At 49.1% G+C, this 20,140-nt stretch overlaps 1 protein-coding gene across 1 annotated transcript in view; it reads left to right on the top strand.

The window, feature by feature from the left end:
- Nucleotides 1-20,140, top strand: part of poln (polymerase (DNA directed) nu) — a 459,972-nt gene that overhangs the window by 384,757 nt on the left and 55,075 nt on the right. The window contains exon 11 of the mRNA XM_072517547.1: nucleotides 15,240-15,322. Within this exon, the coding sequence (XP_072373648.1) occupies nucleotides 15,240-15,322 (83 nt within the window). The remainder of the gene's footprint in view (nucleotides 1-15,239; nucleotides 15,323-20,140) is intronic.

The raw sequence follows: 20,140 nt of genomic DNA, 5'->3' as shown, positions 1-20,140 counted from the left end.
AGTTCACAGCTCTGTCTTTAACATGGCAGAGCACTGCACACAGTTCACAGCTCTGTCTTTAACATGGCAGAGCGCTGCACACAGTTCACAGCACTGTCTTTAACATGGCAGAGTGCTGCACACAGTTCACAGCGCTGTCTTTAACATGGCAGAGCACTGCACACAGTTCACAGCGCTGTCTTTAACATGGCAGAGTGCTGCACACAGTTCACAGCTCTGTCTTTAACATGGCAGTGTTCTGCACACAGTTCACAGCTCTGTCTTTAACATGGCAGAGTGCTGCACACAGTTCACAGCGCTGTCTTTAACATGGCAGAGCTCTGCACACAGTTCACAGCTCTGTCTTTAACATGGCAGAGCTCTGCACACAGTTCACAGCTCTGTCTTTAACATGGCAGAGCACTGCACACAGTTCACAGCTCTGTCTTTAACATGGCAGAGCACTGCACACAGTTCACAGCGCTGTCTTTAACATGGCAGAGCGCTGCACACAGTTCACAGCTCTGTCTTTGGTTCACTGAGTGCAATGAAGCATTGATGAAGATTTGGTTTAGCAGTTGCTTCACATCAGTTTTGCAGGGGAGGCTGCAGCAAGATCTTTAAAAAATTAGGTGTCTGCGACCGTCCATGATGTGACATATAATATTCAGTTGCTGGCAACCTCACCAGAGCCACGTCAGAAAGGATCTGGAGAGCGTGTTTCAAGTCATCCAGCAGAAGAACATTTGTGATGTGCTCTCAAGGCATCCCAGAGACGGTGACAGAAGCTGACAGGCTAGACTGTCTGGTTATGTAGAAGGTGAGCAGTGATCAGTGGCTGGGGTTATGTGCTGTCAGCAGCAAATATCGCAGAATGAGATGTGCATCTCCAGTCTATCTCTCTCTCTCTCGCTCTCCCTCAATCTCTCTCTCACACACACTCAGCACCATATTATGACGGTGCAGAGCTAATTCTGTTCCCCTGCGCTGCAGTTCGCCAGCTGGTCCCTTGATGCAAAAACATTGTCATGAAGAATAAACATTTAAATAAAATCCGTGAAATGTGCTTTTGTTCCTGCTGTTGGGCAATGCCTCTTAAAATATTAACTGTCTATCTGCCAGATATTAACTTCTCTCATTAATACTTTATATCCAATGATATTCAGTTGAAAGTAGTAACTAGGTCAAGATACTCTTTCTCTCTCTCGCTCTCTCTCATTATATATATCTGCCCATTGGTTTTGCTTTGTTACCGGAAATGGCTGTTTCTTGTGTGTGGAGAGTCATCTGTTATGCGCTGTAATGTGGAGACCTCTGTGCATTATCACAGGGCATGAAAGAATAAATGGTAATGGAATGTATGTGAGGGGGCACACAAGAAACACCTGAACGGGAGCTGATTACAGTGAAGATGGATTGCTCGTGGCCAGCCCCACTCTCTTGCACATCTGTACCCAGTGGTTTGACAAGTCAGGATGACTGGAGATGTAGTCACCTGTAGTGGATAATCTGCAGTACATCTGTGAACTCGTGCCCATGAGCTTTACAGATGTCCGCACAGCTGTCCTGCGGTGCCTACAGCACCTGTAAGGCAATTTCATTTCTTGGCGACATCCATCAAGGCGATTTTTTTCTTGCACTGAAGAAGGGTGGTTGGAGATGGTCATACTCCCCCTCAAATATGAACACTATGTGTTGTACATAGAACATAGAACATAGAACATTACAGCGCAGTACAGGCCCTTCGGCCCTCGATGTTGCGCCGACCTGTGAAACCACTCTAAAGCCCATCTACACTATTCCCTTATCGTCCATATGTCTATCCAATGACCATTTGAATGCCCTTAGTGTTGGCGAGTCCACTACTGTTGCAGGCAGGGCATTCCACGCCCTTGCTACTCTCTGAGTAAAGAATCTACCTCTGACATCTGTCCTATATCTAACTCCCCTCAATTTAAAGCTATGTCCCCTCGTGCTAGACATCACCATCCGAGGAAAAAGGCTCTCACTGTCCACCCATTCCAATCCTCTGATCATCTTGTATGCCTCAATTAAGTCACCTCTTAACCTTCTTCTCTCTGACGAAAACAGCCTCAAGTCCCTCAGCCTTTCCTCATAAGATCTTCCCTCCATACTAGGCAACATTCTGGTAAATCTCCTCTGCGCCCTTTCCAATGCTTCCACATCCTTCCTATAATGCGGTGACCAGAATTGCACGCGATACTCTAAATGCGGCTGCACCAGAGTTTTGTACAGCTGCAACATGACCTCATGGCTCCGAAACTCAATCCCTCTACCAATAAAAGCTAACACACCGTACGCCTTCTTAACAACCCTCTCAACCTGAGTGGCAACTTTCAGGGATCTATGTACATGGACACCGAGATCTCTCTGCTCATCCACACTGCCAAGAATCTTACCATTAGCCCAGTACTCTGTCTTCCTGTTATACCTTCCAAAATGAATCACCTCACACTTTTCTGCATTAAACTCCATTTGCCACCTCTCAGCCCAGCGCTGCAGCTTATCTATGTCCCTCTGTAACTTGTAACATCCTTCCGCACTGTCCACAACTCCACCGACTTTAGTGTCATCTGCAAATTTACTCACCCATCCTTCTACGTCCTCCTCCAGGTCATTTATAAAAATGACAAACAGCAGTGGCCCCAAAACAGATCCTTGTGGTACACCACTAGTAACTAGACTCCAGACTGAACACTTCCCATCAACCACCCTTTGTCTTCTTCCAGCTAGCCAATTTCTGATCCAAACTGCTAAATCTCCCTGAATCCCATGCTTACATATTTTCTGCAGTAGCCTACCGTGGGGAACCTTATCAAACACTTTACAGAAATCCATATACACCTCATCAACTGCTTTACCCTCATCCACCTGTTTGGTCACCTTCTCAAAGAACTCAATAAGGTTTGTGAGGCACGACCTACCCTTCACGAAACTATGTTGACTATGTCTAATCAAATTATTCCTTTCCAGATGATTATAAACCCTATCTCTACCTTTCCAAGATTTTGCCCACAACAGAAGTAAGGCTCACTGGTCTATAGTTACTGGGGTTGTCTCTACACCCCTTATTGAACAAGGGGACAACATTTGCTATCCTCCAGTCTTCTGGCATTATTTCTGTTGACAAAGATGACTTAAAGATCAAAGCCAAAGGCTCAGCAATCTCCTCCCTAGCTTCCCAAAGAATCCTAGGATAAATCCCATCCGGCCCAGGGGACTTATCTATTTTCACCCTTTCCAGAATTGTTAACACCTCCTCCTTATGAACCTCAAGCCCTTCTAGTCTAGTAGCCTGAATCTCAGTATTCTCCTCAAATACTGAGTGTGTGAATACTGACGAAAAATATTCATTTAGCACCTCTCCTATCTCCTCGGACTCCAAGCACAACTTCCCACTACTGTCCTTGACTGGCCCTACTCTTACCCTAGTCATTCTTTTATTCCTGACATATCTATAGAAAGCTTGAGGGTTATCCTTGATCCTACCTGCCAAAGACTTCTCATGTCCCCTCCTGGCTCTTCTTAGCTTTCTCTTTAGGTCCTTCCTAGCTAACTTGTAATTCTCAAGTGCCCTAACTGAACCTTCATGTCTCATCATTACATAAGCCTCCTTCTTCCTCTTGACAAGTGTTTCGACAGCCTTAGTAAACCACGGTTCCTTGCTCGACCACTTCCTCCCTGCCTGACAGGTACATACTTATGAAGGACACGCAGTAGCTGTTCCTTGAACAAGCTCCACATTTCCATTGTGCCCATCCCCGGCAGTTTTCCTCTCCATCCGATGCATCCTAAGTCTTGCCTTATCGCATCATAATTGCCTTTCCCCCAGATATAACTCTTGCCCTGCGGTATATACCTATCCCTTTCCATCACTAAAGTAAACGTAATCGAATTGTGGTCACTATCACCAAAATGCTCACCTACCTCCAAATCTAACACCTGTCCTGGTTCATTACCCAGTACCAAATCCAATATGGCCTCGCCTCTCATTGGCCTATCTACATACTGTGTCAGGAAACCCTCCTGCACACATTGGACAAAAACGGACCCATCTAAAGTACTCGAACTATAGCGTTTCCAGTCAATATTTGGAAAGTTAAAGTCCCCCATAACAACTACCCTGTTGCTTTCGCTCCTATCCAGAATCATCTTTGCAATCCTTTCCTCTACATCTCTGGAACTTTTCAGAGGCCTATAGAAAACCCCAACAGGGTGACCTCTCCTTTCCTGTTTCTAACCTCAGCCCATACTCCCTCAATTGACGAGTCCTCATCAAACGTCCTTTCTGCCACCGTAATACTGTCCTTGACTAACAATGCCACCCTTCCCCCTCTTTTACCACCTTCCCTGAGCTTACTGAAATATCTAAACCCCGGCACCTGCAACAACCATTCCTGTCCCTGCTCTATCCATGTCTCCGAAATGGCCACAACATCAAAGTCCCAGGTACCAACCCATGCCGCAAGTTCACCCACCTTATTCCGGATGCTCCTGGCATTGAAGTAGACACACTTAAAACCACCTTCCTGCCTTCCGGTACACTCCTGCAACTTTGAAACCTTACTCATGACCTCACTACTCTCAACCTCCTGTATACTGGAGCTACAATTCAGGTTCCCAAGCCCCTGCTGAACTAGTTTAAACCCTCCAGAAGAACATTAGCAAATTTCCCCCCCAGGATATTGGTACCCCTCTGGTCCAGGTGTAGACAATCCCGCTTGTAGAGGTCCCACTGACCCCAGAATGAGCCCCAGTTATCCAGAAATCTGAAACCCTCCCTCCTGCACCATCCCTGTAGCCACGCGTTCAACTCCTCTCTTTCCCTATTCCTCATCTCGCTATCATGTGGCACGAATAACAACCCAGAGATAATAACTCTGTTTGTCCTAGATCTAAGCTTCCACCTTAGCTCCCTGAATTCCTGCCTTACATCCCTATCCCTTTTCCTACCAATGTCATTGGTACCTATGTGGACCACGACTTGGGGCTGCTCCCCCTCCCCCTTAAGGATCCCGAAAACACGATCCGAGACATCACGCACCCTGGCACCTGGGAGGCAACACACCAACCGCGAGTCTCTCTCGTTCCCACAGAATCTCCTATCTATCCCCCTAACTATGGAGTCTCCAATGACTAATGCTCTACTCCTCTCCCCCCCTTCCCTTCTGAGCAACAGGGACAGACTCTGTGCCAGAGACCTGCACCCCATGGCTTACACCTGGTAAGTCCCCCCCCCCCCCCCCAACAATATCCAAAGCGGTATACTTGTTACTAACGGGAACGACCACAGGGAATCCCTGTACTGACTGCTTCCTCCCAGCCCCTCTCACCGTCACCCATCTATCTTTATTCTTCGGAGTAACTACATCCCTGAAGCTTCTATCTATGACCACCTCTGCCTCCTGAATGATCCGAAGTTCATCCAGCTCCAGCTCCAGTTCCCTAACGCAGTTTATGAGGAGCTGGAGATGGGTGCACTTCCCACAGATGAAATCAGCAGGGACACTGACGGCGTCCCTCATCTCAAACATTCTGCAGGAGGAATATTGCACTACCTTCCCTGCCATCCCCCTAGATAAAAAAAGAATGTGTATATGTGTGTGTGTGCAGCAGTAGTGGTGGCAGTGGCTAGCCCAGGTTTATTAGTCTTGGGATTATATGGGCCTCCAGCCTGGTTTAGGTTAATAGCAGTCTCCCATATGCAAACAGTATTTGCACTTCAGAAGTACTTCATTGACTCCAAAGGGTTTGAGGCTATTCTGAGATTGTGTCTTTCTTTAAAGCGCCGGTAAATACTGCCTCTATCCAGCCCCAGTTGGGACTTTCCTCCTGTGCCATTACCTGGACTTTAGGCCACGCGTGTCCCTTGCCTTGACCTGCTCTGGGAAGCAGCTGGATTTTTGCCGCTCAGCATTAGCACCTTCTGGCTGACCAAATGTTGCTTTATTGCTGATTTGGTTTTTACTCATGTTAATTTCCAAGAGCTTTTGAGAATATGTATTCGTTCATTAGGTGTGGACATCGCTGGGAAGGCCTGCCTTTGTTGTCCATCCCTAATTTCCCTTCAGAGGGCGATAATGAGTTAAAATGCAAAGCAGTCTGCGAAACACTGCCATAATCTTTGCTTGGCATCCAGCAAGGCCAAGTTCTATTGTTAGTGTGGATTCCATCCTGTGTTACACTGACTGAATTGAAGCTGCGATCACTTTGGTGATTTTATACAACTGCAATAATCCAGTCTCACCAAAAAAGGATAGAGCAGAGCACTTTGTAAATGGAAAGAGGTTAGGTACAGAGGATATCCAAAGAGACTTGGGGGTTAAGGTACATCGGTTCTTAAAATGCCAGGAACAAGTCCAGAAAATAAACAAAAAAGTCTAATGGGATGCTCGCATTTATATCTAGAGAATGGCAGCATGGTGGCGCAGTGGTTAGCATTGTTGCCTCATGACGCTGAGGTCCCAAGTTCGATCCTGGCTCTGGGTCACTGTCCGTGTGGAGTTTGCACATTCTCCCCGTGTTTGCGTGGGTTTCACCCCCACAACCCAAAGATGTGCAGGGTAGGTGGATTGACCATGCTAAATTGCCCCTTAATTGGAAAAAATGAATTGGGTATTCTTAAATAAAAATAAAAAAATTATACCTAGAGGGCTGGAATATAAGGGGCTGGTTTAGCACAGGGTTAAATCGTTGGCTTTGAAAGCAGACCAAGGCAGGCCAGCAGCACGGTTCAATTCCTGTAACAGCCTCCCCGAACAGGGGCCGGAATGTGGCGACAAGGGGCTTTTCACAGTAACTTCATTTGAAGCCTACTTGTGACAATAAGCGATTTTCATTTCATTTCATTTTCATATAAAGACACAGGGGTTATGCTACAGCTATACAGCTATACAAAACCCTGGTTAGACCCCATGTGGAGTCACTGTGAGCAGCACTGGGCAACACACCTTCGGAAGGCTATTTTGGCCTTGGAGGGAGTGCAATGTAGGTTTACAAAAATGATGCTTCAGTTACAGGGGTTGCGTTACGAGGAGATTACACAAATTAGACCTATTTTCACTGGAATTTAGTAGGTTAAGGGGTCACCGTATAAAACTAAATGCCACACCTTGGCAAGAATGGGGTCCAGTCACGGACACAGATGCAGTGATCGGCAGGGAGCCCATGAAATTCAAGGTGGGGACCACTTTGTCCGTCTTGAGGGTGGCTCAGTATCGGTCGACAAAGGAAGGCGGCTCAGTGCGTCGGCATGCACGATGTTCGAATGAGTGCTCATAAGCAGCCAGCAACAGGGCACAGTGCCGAATGCGTGCCGAGGCAATGGGCGGGATTGCCTTGTCCTCACAGAAAAGACCCCCAGTCGTAACGCAGAAAGGTTCCAACCAGGTCTTAACAGGTCGGTGCTGAACTGGCCAACCTTATATACAATATAGTGCTTCCCCTGTCCCCTAATGGGGGAGCTCATCCTCCGCAAGGGACACAGGGAAGACAGCCATTCCCATTACGTAGATCCCGTGCGGGTTATGCCAGGGGCACAATCTAAATCTGAAGTAGATAGGTTTTTCTTAAGCAACGATATTAAGGGATATGGGCCAAAGGCAGATCGGTTACAGATCAGCCATGATCTCATTGAATGGCAGGACAGGCCCGAACAGGGGCTGTTTAGCACAGGGCTAAATCGTTGGCTTTGAAAGCAGACCAAGGCAGGCCAGCAGCACGGTTCAATTCCCGTAACAGCCTCCCCGAACAGGCGCCGGAATGTGGCGACTAGGGGCTCTTCACAGTAACTTCATTTGAAGCCTACTTGTGACAATAAGCGATTTTCATTTTTCATTTCAACAGGCGCCGGAGTGTGGCGACGAGGGGCTTTTCACAGTAACTTCATTGCAGTGTTAATGTAAGCCTAATTGTGACAATAAAGCAATTATTACAGATTATTATCAAGGGGCTGAATGGCCTCCTCTTGTTCCTATGTTTTGACGGTAATAGAAGGCAGACAGAGGGTGAAGTAAAAAAATCACCACTATTCTTAGAATTCCCCCTATACCAAAAAGGGTCAATAAAACATTCTAAATGGCGAACAGGAATTCTCACTCCCTGACTCCTATGCAGACTTAGGTGGGTGCTATTCGGGTCAATCTATATTTTCAAGGTATCCTCCGGTATGACCCATATCTTCATAGAAGATTTCATCTACTTACCACTTAGTAGCATCGATCCTGGGTCCCACATTGCTAAGTAAGTAAAGTAGACTTTGGAATAACCACTGTTTCAGGTTAAAACTTTTAAATTATTTTATTATTATTTTTTTCTTTTAAAAGATGCAATCACTGTCTTTACAGAAAAGTAAAAAGAGCTTGCTTCTGGATTCTCCTGGTTGGTTGAAAAGACCTTCAGGTCTACCTTGACAATCTCTCTTCTTTAACTTTTGGTCTTCCTCAGATGGATTCGCTGTTCTGCTTGGTTTCCGAGGTCTATCCATCCCATGTACCGAGCTATGAGAGCTGACTCTGCTGGCTGTCCCCGATTTAAGGGTTTATATTCTCCTTCTAGCAGTTATTAAGTTTATGTGACATTATCGTAAAGTAACTTTACTTTACTCTTGATTGTTCAAGGTCACTTTAATCTGAATTATTTCTAACACGACTATGTATTCATGTTAAGCATGAGTTTAGCTCATCGAACTCTGATTACATTTTTTCCCTTGTGATGTCCCTTGCTTTGATCCTAGACGGGTGTTACATCTGGTTCCTGTCACTTCTAAAGTTGCTTTATCACCTTAGCTTGTCAGAACTCTGACCCCGATTTGGGGTTAACCTGTGCTCTCGTGGACACGTTGTCTCCAGCTTCCCATATTCAACTGGTGTCAGCAGGATTTCACACTGAAACATTTGTCACCCAATTCAATTGAAGATCCTAGCAATTCTTTTTTTAGCTGCTTACTAAAATAATTAACTTCAAAGAAGGTGCGAAATACTGTTTTTTCCATATAACTAAAAGTTCAATCTGCTTGAACTTGAAAGACAGGCATCAATTTTACAGCTTGAATAGTCACAGGCTGTTTTCTTAACGCCTGTTTGATAAAGGCTATCTGCATTTCAAAACATTCTTTTGCAGCTGCTGTTAACCCTTCGTGGGATTTTTCCCTACATTTTCTCATGTATCCTCAGGTCAGGTTTTGCCAGACTTCCATGTTTCAAGTGGCATATTTTCCCATTTTTACTTTACAAGGGAAAACTATTTCTACCCACTTGAAGTCCAATAATTTCTTTTGCCATTTGCCTTCCATGACAGCTCATTAAAAGTGTTATAATTAAATGATTCCTTGTCACAAAAAATGTTCAGATTCTGTTTGTCTGCGGTCATTTTTAGCCCTGAGGAAAGCACAGCAATCCTGAGTCAGTGTGAGAGTGGAGAGACCATCTCTGCCTTTATCAGAAAGGCAGCCAGCATAATTAAGGACCCCACGCACCCCGGACGTACTCTCTTCCACCGTCTTCCGTCAGGAAAAAGATACCAAAGTTTGAGGTCACGTACCAACCGACTCAAGAACAGCTTCTTCCCTACTGCCATCAGACTTTTGAATGGACCTACCTCGTATTAAGTTGATCTTTTCTCTACACCTTGCTATAACTGTAACATTATATTCTGCAGTCTCTCCTTCCTTCCCTATGTACGGTGCATTGTTTGTATAGCATGAAAGAAACAATACTTTTCACTGTGTACTGATACATGTGACAATAATCGCACCGCGCCGGTCGGCGGGGGCAGGAATCACGCCAGTCGGCGGGCCCAACCCTGCCGATTCTCTGGCCCGTGATGGGCCGAAGTCCCGCTGCTGGAATGCCTCTCCCTCCAGCGTGGATTAAACCACCTTGTGAACGGCGGGACAAGGCGGCGCGGGCAGGCTCGAGGGTCTTGGGGGGGGGCGTGGGGCGGCCTGGCCCGCGATCGGGGCCCACCGATCCGCGGGCGGGCCTGTGCCACGGGGGCACTCTTTTTCTTCCGCCTTCGCCATGGTCTTCACTATGGCAGAGGCGGAAGAGACCCCCTCCCCTGCGCATGCGCGGGTATGACGTCAGCAGCCGCTGACACTCCCGCACATGCGTCACCTGGTGAAGACCTTTCGGCCCCGGCTGGCGTGGCGCCAAAGGCCTTTCCCGCCAGCCGGCGGAGCGCAAACCACTCCAGCGCGGGCCTAGCCCCTCAAGCTGAGGGCTTGGCCCCCAAAGGTGCGGAGGTCTCCGCACCTTTGGGGTGGCCCGACGCCGGAGTGGTTCCCGCCACTCCATCACGCCGGAACCACCCGCCCCGCCTGGTAGGGGAGAATCCCGCCCCAGGTGGGTAGTGCTTCCGCCTCGGGGTCAGAGGTTATGAGTCAAAGATTTTGGGGGTGGGGGAGTGGTGGTGAAGCTACAATATGGTGATTTTGGGCATGATTTTCTGGCCACATGTGGCGAGTTTACCATTGTTGGAACCAGTTTGCCATTAGTCGCTGGCTGCATCTTCCAGTCACGCCGTTATTTACAGCGTTTCGTGCAACTCGCCCGTCCCGCCAACGAGGGGGGGGGTGCGGGGGCTGAAGATTCCGCCAGTATCAAAGGCCTCGCAATCCAAAACCCAAGATCATTCTCTTGGGGCACCAGTTCAAATCCCCCTACAGCAGCTGGTGAAATTTAAATTCAATGAACTAAATTCTGAATTGAAAGCGAGTCTCAGTAACGGTGTCCGTGAAACTATCATCGATTGTTGTAAAAACCCATGTGGTGCACTAATGTCCGTTAGGGAAGGAAATCTGCCCTCCTGTCCTGGTCTGGCCTACACGTGACTCCAGACCCACAGCAATGGGGTTGATTCTGAACTGCTCTCTGAAATAGCCCAGCAAACCATTCAGTTTGAGGACAATTAGAGATGGGCAACATCTGTGAAAGAATTTTTTTTAAATTCCACTTGAGCGCAGAAATCAAGGCTGACACTGCCTTAGAGTACTGAGGGAATGCTACCGTGTGTCTGATCTGATGTGAAGCTGAGATCGTGTCTACCCTCTCAAGTAGACATGTAGGGCGGGATTCTCTCAGCCCGGGGCCGGGCCGGAGAATCGCCGGGCCAGAGAATCGCAGGGCTGGGCGTGAATCGCGCCACGCCGCCCCGACAGCAGTCCGCCGATTCTCCGGAGAGTGGAGAATTGGCGCCGGCGCGGTCATCGCAGCGCCGGTCGGGGGCCACTCTACAGGGCCCCCCACCGGCGATTCTCGGCCGAGCGGCCAGGCTAAAAAAAACGGGTCCCACCGGCGCCATCCACACCTGCTCTTACCCGGCGGGACCTCGGGGCGTGGATGCATCTGGGAGCGGCCTGGTGGGTGGGGAGGGGTGTAGAGGGTGCCATCTCCACTACTCCACTACTGGGCCGATATCTGGGGTTTGAATATCTGTGTGTGTCTCTCTCCAGCTGGCACTGAAACTTCAGAGGCCAGGGGATGTCGCACTGGGACACTTCCACTGAAGAGACCACTGATTCAAGCCTGCCGTTTATTCCTAACCGACAGCCTGAGACTTATATCACACAGATCTCCAGACCCCTACCAATACCCAGGTGATTCTCTCTCCTGCCGGTGGTACAACACCCACCCGGTTCCTACTCCACTAGAGTAGCTTTCCCAAGAGAGAGAATAGGACACTGCTGTTTATTTCCTAACCAGCAGTCTGTCCTGAGTGAATCGCTCAAGATGACCCTCGATTCCTGAACCCGGAATTAAGGTGAGGAGTATTTTAACAATGACTTGGTCAGAGATCGCTGGTGAAAGATTGAAGAATTTAAACGACTCCAATTATCATCAAATCAAGGTTTATTGCAAAACCCAGGTCAAAATCATCAACAGAAGAAACACAATAAAATCTTATGCTCTAATACACACTATGTCTATTCAAAAGTAATATAGCGGACACAACGAAAATTCTTATGATTACACAGGTTTTAGCAATATCACAAGGCACAAAAACAAGTTCCCTTCCCCAAAGCCTCAACCACTATTAAAGTCAAGGGAGTTTCGCAAGCTGCTGCGGGGTACTTACGGTCACAGGCTGCAGAGGTCAAGTCAGGGGTGCAGAGGTCGAGCCACGAACGAAGAGACCCTCAATCGAAACACAGCCCCCTTTATATTGTTTTACCTGGCTTTGTTCTGTGATCGGCCAGCCCCTTTTGCATTGAAAAAGGTAAGTTTTAAAGTTCCCGCTGGTCCCGCCCCCTTTGAGCCGGTCAGAGCTGTATGTTTCCGGGTATTCCTCGCAGGTCCGCCCCTTCCAGCTAGGCAGACCTGCGCGATTTGAATTTGGCGCTGGCTCCGCCCCCTCCTTCCAGTGAGTTTCTGCCGGTAGCTTCTGTCAAGCTTGGAGTACCTCCCCCAGGTCCGCCTCCAACTTGGTTTTTCTGCCGGTAGCTTCTGTCAAGCTTGGAGTACCTCCCCCAGGTCCGCCTCCAACTTGGTTTTTTTCAGACCTGCGCGATTTGAATTTGGCGCTGGCTCCGCCCCCCTCCTCCCAGTGAGTTTCTGCCGGTAGCTTCTGTCAAGATTGGAGTACCTCCCCCAGGTCCGCCTCCAACTTGGTTTTTCTGCCGGTAGCTTCTGTCAAGATTGGAGTACCTCCCCCAGGTCCGCCTCCAACTTGGTTTTTCTCTACCGCTGATCTTCTAGGGGCTTTTCCAGCGCAATATGCTGAACTCAGACAGTCTGATTTCTAGGGTAACGAGGTTAAGCTCTCTTGTGGAGAATTTCAGTGTCTTCCAGCTGCTCCGGAGATGGCTGCTATTCTCACCTCGCTATGTTGATGGGGTGTTAATTGGATTCTGCTCTGGTGGAGGCCAGGTCATTTACATTTGCATGGGGCTATGACCATCCCATTGTCCTGCTTGCAGGCAAGCCTCCTGTGTATTCCCGTGCCCCTTTGTCTGTGTTTTGATGTTATCTTGTTGTCTGGCTCCTTCTTCCTTGTAGCTCCTAGGGGGGTGTTTGTAAATATTTATGTACTTATGTCCCTACTCAGCTCAGCGGACCAAGCCTGCTGGGAAAACTGGTTCTGTTCTCTTGGCTGAAGAGTCAGTTTACAGTCTCTGAGTTTTTCCAAAAGGGCCGAATTGCCCGAAAACCTTACAGGGGGGTCCGACCCATGGGGAGCCTCCGCTGTGGCCTGGCCCACGATCGGGGCCTACTGATCGGCGGGCCGGCCTCTCGGGCTGGGGGCCTCTTTTGTTCCGCGCCGGCCCCTGTAGCCCAATGCCATGTTGCGTCGGGGCCGGCGCGGAGAAGGAAGCCACTGCGCATGCGCGCGTTGGTGCCGGTCCCACTGCGCATGCGCGCGTTGGTGCCGGTCCCACTGCGCATGCGCAGACCCGGAGCGCCCATCTGTCGCCGGGATCGGCAGCTGAAGTGGCGTGTGCTGGCCCCCTGTAGGGATCAGAATTGCTGATCCTGAGGCCATGTTGACACCATCGAGAAACGCGACGGCGTTTACGACGGCGTCAACACTTCACCTCAGGATCAGAGGATCAGAGAATCCCGCCCATAAAATCCCATTGCCACAATTTCACAGACCATGGGAATTTCTCCCTAATGTCCTGTCCCGAGTGCTTGAAGGTGATCGTCTTCCCTGGAATTCTGTTCAATCTTTCAATCAACATGACAAAAAACAGATTATCTGATCGTTATCATGTTGCTGTCTGTCGGATCTGGCTGCACTTCCTACATTACAACCGTGAATACACTTCAAACTATATCAGCTGTCAAGACATTTGGAATGACCTGGAGCTCGTGAAAGGCGATCGGTAAATAAATATTTCCTTTCCCCATTTCTTGCATTTTTCTTCCTCAAATATTTATTCAATTTCCTTTCAAGACCTGCTGGTGATTTCTGCTCCCACCAATCCTTGTGTAGGGCTTTCCAGGCCACAGTCATCTTCTCTCTAAAAACATTTCCTATGGTCATGATGTGGAGATGCCGGCGTTGGACTGGGGTGAGCACAGTAAGAAGTCTTACAACACCAGGTTCAAGTCCAACAGGTTTGTTTCGATGTCACTAGCTTTCGGAGGGCTGCTCCTTCCTCAGGTGAATGAAGAGGTATGTTCCAGAAACGTATATATAGACAGATTCAAAGATGCCAGACAATGCTTGGAATGCGAGCATCAGCAGGTGATTAAATCTTTACAGATCCAGAAATGGGGTAACCCCAGGTTAAGCCTTGTGTCAAGCCAGGACAGTTGGTAGGATTTTGCAGGCCAGATGGTGGGGGATGAATGTAATGCCCGGTTGACCTCCTCAGAAGACAAACATGGGACACAACCGACAGAATACCCTTCGTCGTCCAGTACTTCCCCGGAGCGGAGAAACTACGACATCTTCCTCACAGCCTTCAACACGTCATCGATGAAGATGAATATCTTGCCAAGGTCATCCCCACCCCCCCACTACTTGCCTTCAAACAACCGCGCAACCTCAAACAAACCATTGTTTGCAGCAAACTACCCAGTCTTCAGAACAGTGACCACGACACCACACAACCCTGCCATGGCAATCTCTGCAAGACGTGCCAGATCATCGACATGGATACCACCATTACACGTGAGAACACCACCCACCAGGTACGCGGTACATACTCGTGCGACTCGGCCAACGTCGTCTTCCTCATACGCTGCAGGAAAGGATGTCCCGAAGCGTGGTACATTGGCGAGACCATGCAGGCACTGCGACAATGAATAAACGGACATCGCGCAACAATCACCAGGCAGGAATGTTCCCTTCCAGTCGGGGAACACTTCAGCAGTCAAGGGCATTCAGCCTCTGATCTCCGGGTAAGCATTCTCCAGGACGCGCGGCAACGCAGAATCGCCGAGCAGAAACTTATAGCCAAGTTCCGCACACATGAGTGAGGCCTCAACCAGGACCTGGGATTCATGTCGCATTACGTTCATCCCCCACCATCTGGCCTGTGAAATCCTACCAACTGTCCTGGCTGTTCTTACTGATTTCCTATGGTGACAGTCTTGAAGTTCATTAAAACATAAATACCTCCTTGATTCGCTTTTCTTAGACGTTCAAACCCCTGCCACCATCCTGCTCCATTTTGTCAAATTCCCCCAGCCCTCTCTGTCTGCACACGAGGTGTGCAGTAGGATTATAAATTGTAGTTCATCAAAATTGCTTCCTGTCTTTATTTTGTAAACTCTTTGCTTTGCTGTTGGTAGGAAAGGGATTTCTGTAGATCAGGTGAAGAACACAGATCGAGAGCAAGCCAAGCGAATTGTCTACGCAGTGGTTTACGGAGCAGGTAAGGTTCTCCGGGAACAGAAGAGAACAAACAAGCAAGGCTTTTTTAAAAAGTATCTTTTATACTTTTTTGTAATGAGTATGAGATATGTTTCCATATTAATCAGACAATTGCACATGGGCATCACTGCCAAGGTTGGAATTAATTGCTCTGCCCTAGTTTCCCTTGACAAGGTGACAATGGGCCTTCTTCTTGAACCTCTGCATCCATGAGAAACTCCCCCCCTCCCCCCCAATATTATGAGGACCATGTTAGGGGTGGTTAAGAAGGTGCCGGACTAGCCCTGCAGCCGACATATTTTATGTGCTCTCCACCCCCTGTTTAAAACGTGCCTGGCTGTGGGGCGCCCAATCCAGCCCACTGTCTTTCAGAATAAGTAACGTCGCAACAAAATTCCAATTTGCCCCGAAAAGAATTCGAACAACCTGTTTAACGTTTGGCATTTAGCACTGTCGCAGCTGCTGAATCATTTCACAGGTTAGATGCTATATTGCCATGGTTTTGAAGGCTGAGATCGTGAACAATAACAACACAGGAAACAAGAGGAGGAGTTGCCCATGTTGCCCCTCAAGCCTGCCCTGCCATCCAATTTGGCTGATTTTTACCTTGGCCCCACTTTCCTTCCCGCTCCCCATATTCCTCGGTGCTCCAACAGAACAACGTCTATACATGCCCGTCTTAAATATACTCAGCAATGGACCATCCACAGTCCCCAGGGCTAGACAATTCCAAAGATTCACAATCCTTTGACTTCAGAAATTTCTCCACATCTTAGTCCAAAATGGCTGACCCCCTAAACTGAGACTGTGTGACCCATGTTCTTACCCTTCAGCCACGGTAAACAGCCTTTCACTGTCTACCCTGTCAAGCCCTTTCTGAATTTTATACATTTCAATGAGACCGCCTCTCATTTGTCTAAGCTCCGTGGCCAATGATGGGGCCCGGCCGGCACTGTGTGTGGGGTGGTACGGAAGTCCGATCGCTCCATTCTGCCCAGTTTCCAATTCCAAGCGCACTCCTACCCCATGGAAGGGCTGGTTCGGATTCGGGTACAGTGAGCACTGTGATGAAGTAGTGGATTAGTAATGCAGAATCCCACCACGCCAGTGTGATAATTTGAACAGTACACAAAATAAATCTGAAATAAAGCTGGTAAGAATGACCATGAAGCTTACGGGCTTTCTTAGGCACACCTTCTTAACCACCCCTAACATGGTCCTCATTATATTGGGGTGGGGGGGTAGTTTGGGTAAGGTGCCAACTAGCATGCCCAATCTTAGGCTTATTGAGGGTCTTGCATGGCCAACTATTGCCCACTTAAGGCCCTGTAACCACCTATCAACTGTTTGATATGTTTGAGTATAAGAAAGCAAATGCAATGTTGTCATTTATCTCTAGAGGCTTGGAATATAAAAGCAGGGATGTACTTCTGAAGCTTTACAAAGCACTAGTTAGGCCCCATTTAGAATACTGTGAGCAATTTTGGGCCCCACACCTCAGGAAGGACATACTGGCACTGGAGCGGGTCCAGCGGAGATTCACACGGATGATCCCAGGAATGGTAGGCCTAACATACGATGAACGTCTGAGGATCCTGGGATTATATTCATTGGAGTTTAGGAGGTTGAGGGGAGATCTAATAGAAACTTACAAGATAATGAATGGCTTAGATAGGGTGGACGTAGGGAAGTTGTTTCCGTTAGCAGGGGAGACTAGGACCCGGGGGCACAGCCTACGAATAAAAGGGAGTCACTTTAGAACAGAGATGAGGAGAAATTTCTTCAGCCAGAGAGTGGTGGGTTTGTGGAATTCATTGCCACAGAGGACGGTGGAGGCCGGGACGTTGAATGTCTTTAAGACAGAAGTTGATAAATTCTTGATTTCTCGAGGAATTAAGGGCTATGGAGAGAGAGCGGGTAAATGGAGTTGAAATCAGCCATGATTGAATGGTGGAGTGGACTCGATGGGCCGAATGGCCTTACTTCCGCTCCTATGTCTTATGGTCTTTATAGTATGTCATCCAGAGCAGCACGGTGGCGCAGTGGGTTAGCACTGCTGCCTCACGGTGCCGAGATCCCAGCTTCGATCCCGGCTCTGGGTCACTATCCGTGTGGAGTTTGCACATTCTCCCCGTGTCTGCGTGGGTTTCGCCCCCACAACCCAAAGATGCGCAGGGTTGGTGGATTGGCCACGCTAAATTGCCCCTCAATTGGAAAAAATGAATTGGGTAATCTAAAATTTATTTAAAAAAGAGGATGTCATCCATACTCAGTCTGGAGCCTATGTGTGACCAAAGGGAGATGGTGATGCAGTAGTAATGTCATTGGATTAGCAATGCAGAGATCCAGGCTGACCAAGCTGCTGGAATCGATCTAGAATTGTAAAGGAGTCTCAGTAAGGGTGAAACTATCATCAATCATTGTTTAAAACCCATCAACTCCACTAATCCCCCCTTTGGGAAGGTAATCTGCCATTGTTACCTGGCCTGGCCTTCGTGTGACTCCAGAATCACAGCAACATGACTTCTTGATTGGCCTCTGAAATTGCCCGACAAGCCACTCAGTTCATTTCACTTTTACTAGAGATAGGGAATAAATGCTGGTTTTACCAGACTGCCCGTTGACTTGAGAATCAGTAGTATGATAAATTAGATAGCACCAGCCCACTGTCATCGTCTTTGGCCCATGGACAGGAAGAGAAAGAAAGATTTATAAAGCCTGATATCGCATCTTTCACCACCACAGGTCCCAAAGCCAATGAAATCGTTCGGAACTGTAGTCACTGTTGAAATGTAGGAGATGTGGCAGCTAATTTACAAACAGCAGAATCCCACAAATCCCACAAATAGCAGCATCATAATGATGAAATAAAGAGCAACATTTTCTGATATTTATTCCCAGTGCTGGCTCTGGTGACAAATTCGACGTGCAGTTCCCCAGCTGCACACCAGCTTTACTCGCCGTATAATGTGGCACTTCGAGCAACAAATTGCTGCAGCATCACAGATGCCATCACGCTGGATGCCCCCCCCCCCCCCAACACAGATAGGGCAGCACTGCTGCCTCAGAGTGCCAGGAACCATGGGCGGGATTCACCGACCCCCCGCCGGGGATTTGTTTTCCTTCCGCCTTCGCCATGGTCTCCACTATGGCAGAGGCGGAAGAGACCCCCTCCACTAGGCATGCGCGGGGATGCCGTGAGCAGCCGCTGACGCTCCCGCGCATGCGCCGCATGGCAAAGTAATTTCCACGCCAGCTGGCGGGGCGGGAAGCAGTCCGGCGCGGGCCTAGCCCCTCAAGGTGAGGGCTCGGCCCCTCAAGATGCGGAGAATTCCGCACCTTTGGGGCGGCGTTATGCCGGACTGATTCGCGCCGTTTTTGGCGCCGGTCGGCGGACATCGCGCCGATTGCGGAGAATCCCGCCCCAGATTCAAGTGCAGCCTTGGGGGATTGTGTGGAGTTTGCACATTCTCCCCGTGTATGCATGGGTTTCCTCCGGGTGCTCCGGTTTCCTCCCACAGTCCAAAGATACACAGGTTAGGTGGGGTTATGGGGTTATGGTAGGGTGGGGAAGTGGACCTAGGTAGGATGCTCGTTCAGAGGGTTTGTGCAGACTCGATGGACCGAATGGCCTCCTTCGACACTGTAGGAATTATATGATTCTGTGAAGGGGAACCCCCCCCCCCGCCCTCTACCGATAAGAGAAACAAATCCCCCCAAACGCACAAGGGCAGCCTCACCCCCCCCCCCCCCCCGCACAGATAAGGGTGTCTTCCCCCCCCCCCCCCCCCCCGACCCACAATAGAGATCTGAAGAGGTCCCCACTGGCACTGCTCCCTGAGAACCTGACACTGCCCTTGAAATTCTGGAACTGACCCTGGAACTCTGTCACTTACCCCTGGCATCCTAGAACTGCCCCCAGCAATCTTCCTGGCACCCTGATATTGACACTGGCACTTCCCCCTTGCACTACCCCTGGGGCCGTGCCAGGATGTTGCTTGGGCATGTCCCTCTCCCTGCAGGGGCTATACCTATCGGTGCGCCCCCTGGCGGGTTCACTTTGCTTGCTTCCTGGTTTTTAAAAAGCAGTTGTAAACCCCGTCCGCATGCCGCCATGCTGCCGAAGGGAGATTTCTTAAATTGGGGGGGGGGGGGGGGGGGGGGGTGAGGTTCTCGATCTATCAGGGCGGCAACTTTGTTACGGCAAGGGCGGGGAGAAACAGAAAATGTGATCTCGCCGCTGAGATCCCCGTTTCAGCGGTCTCCCACAAGTCCCGAAAGACGTGCTTGTTGGGTGAATTGGACATTCTGAATTCTTCCTCTGTGTACCGAACAGGTGCCGGAATGTGGTGACTAGGGGCTTTGCACGGTAACTTCATTGTAATGTAAGCCGACTTGTGGCGCTAATAAAGATTATTATTATCTAACAGAGCAGCTCTCCCTCGCTGCTGGCATTGGGCCGCCAGCCTTGATTTTTGGGCTCAGCTCCTGAGGACTTGAACACGCCACCTTCCCATTGGCAAGAGTGCGCACCACAGCTACAGCATTTATCACCCGGCGTTTTGATTATGCACAACGCAATGTGCTGTCTGAAGATCAGAGTTTCGCCTCAGGCAGTGACATTTGGTGCCTCACGGGAGCATGGGTTGGAGGCACAGGAAAAGCAGGTCTGTTTCTGCAGTGCCTGACCCCACACCCGCGCGGAGGCCGAGGCGCTGTGATTAGCAGGGTACTTCCCAGAACCCGAGTGCCATCACCAAAGTAGGTGCACGACTGTGGGAGTCAGCAAAGGGAGATAATCCAGACTGGGGGAAGAGAC

Source organism: Scyliorhinus torazame, chromosome 9 (genome assembly GCF_047496885.1).
Source record: "Scyliorhinus torazame isolate Kashiwa2021f chromosome 9, sScyTor2.1, whole genome shotgun sequence".
Lineage (NCBI taxonomy): Eukaryota > Metazoa > Chordata > Chondrichthyes > Carcharhiniformes > Scyliorhinidae > Scyliorhinus > Scyliorhinus torazame.
Note: the sequence above shows the minus strand (reverse complement) of the source record. Positions and strands in the feature narration are given on the sequence as shown.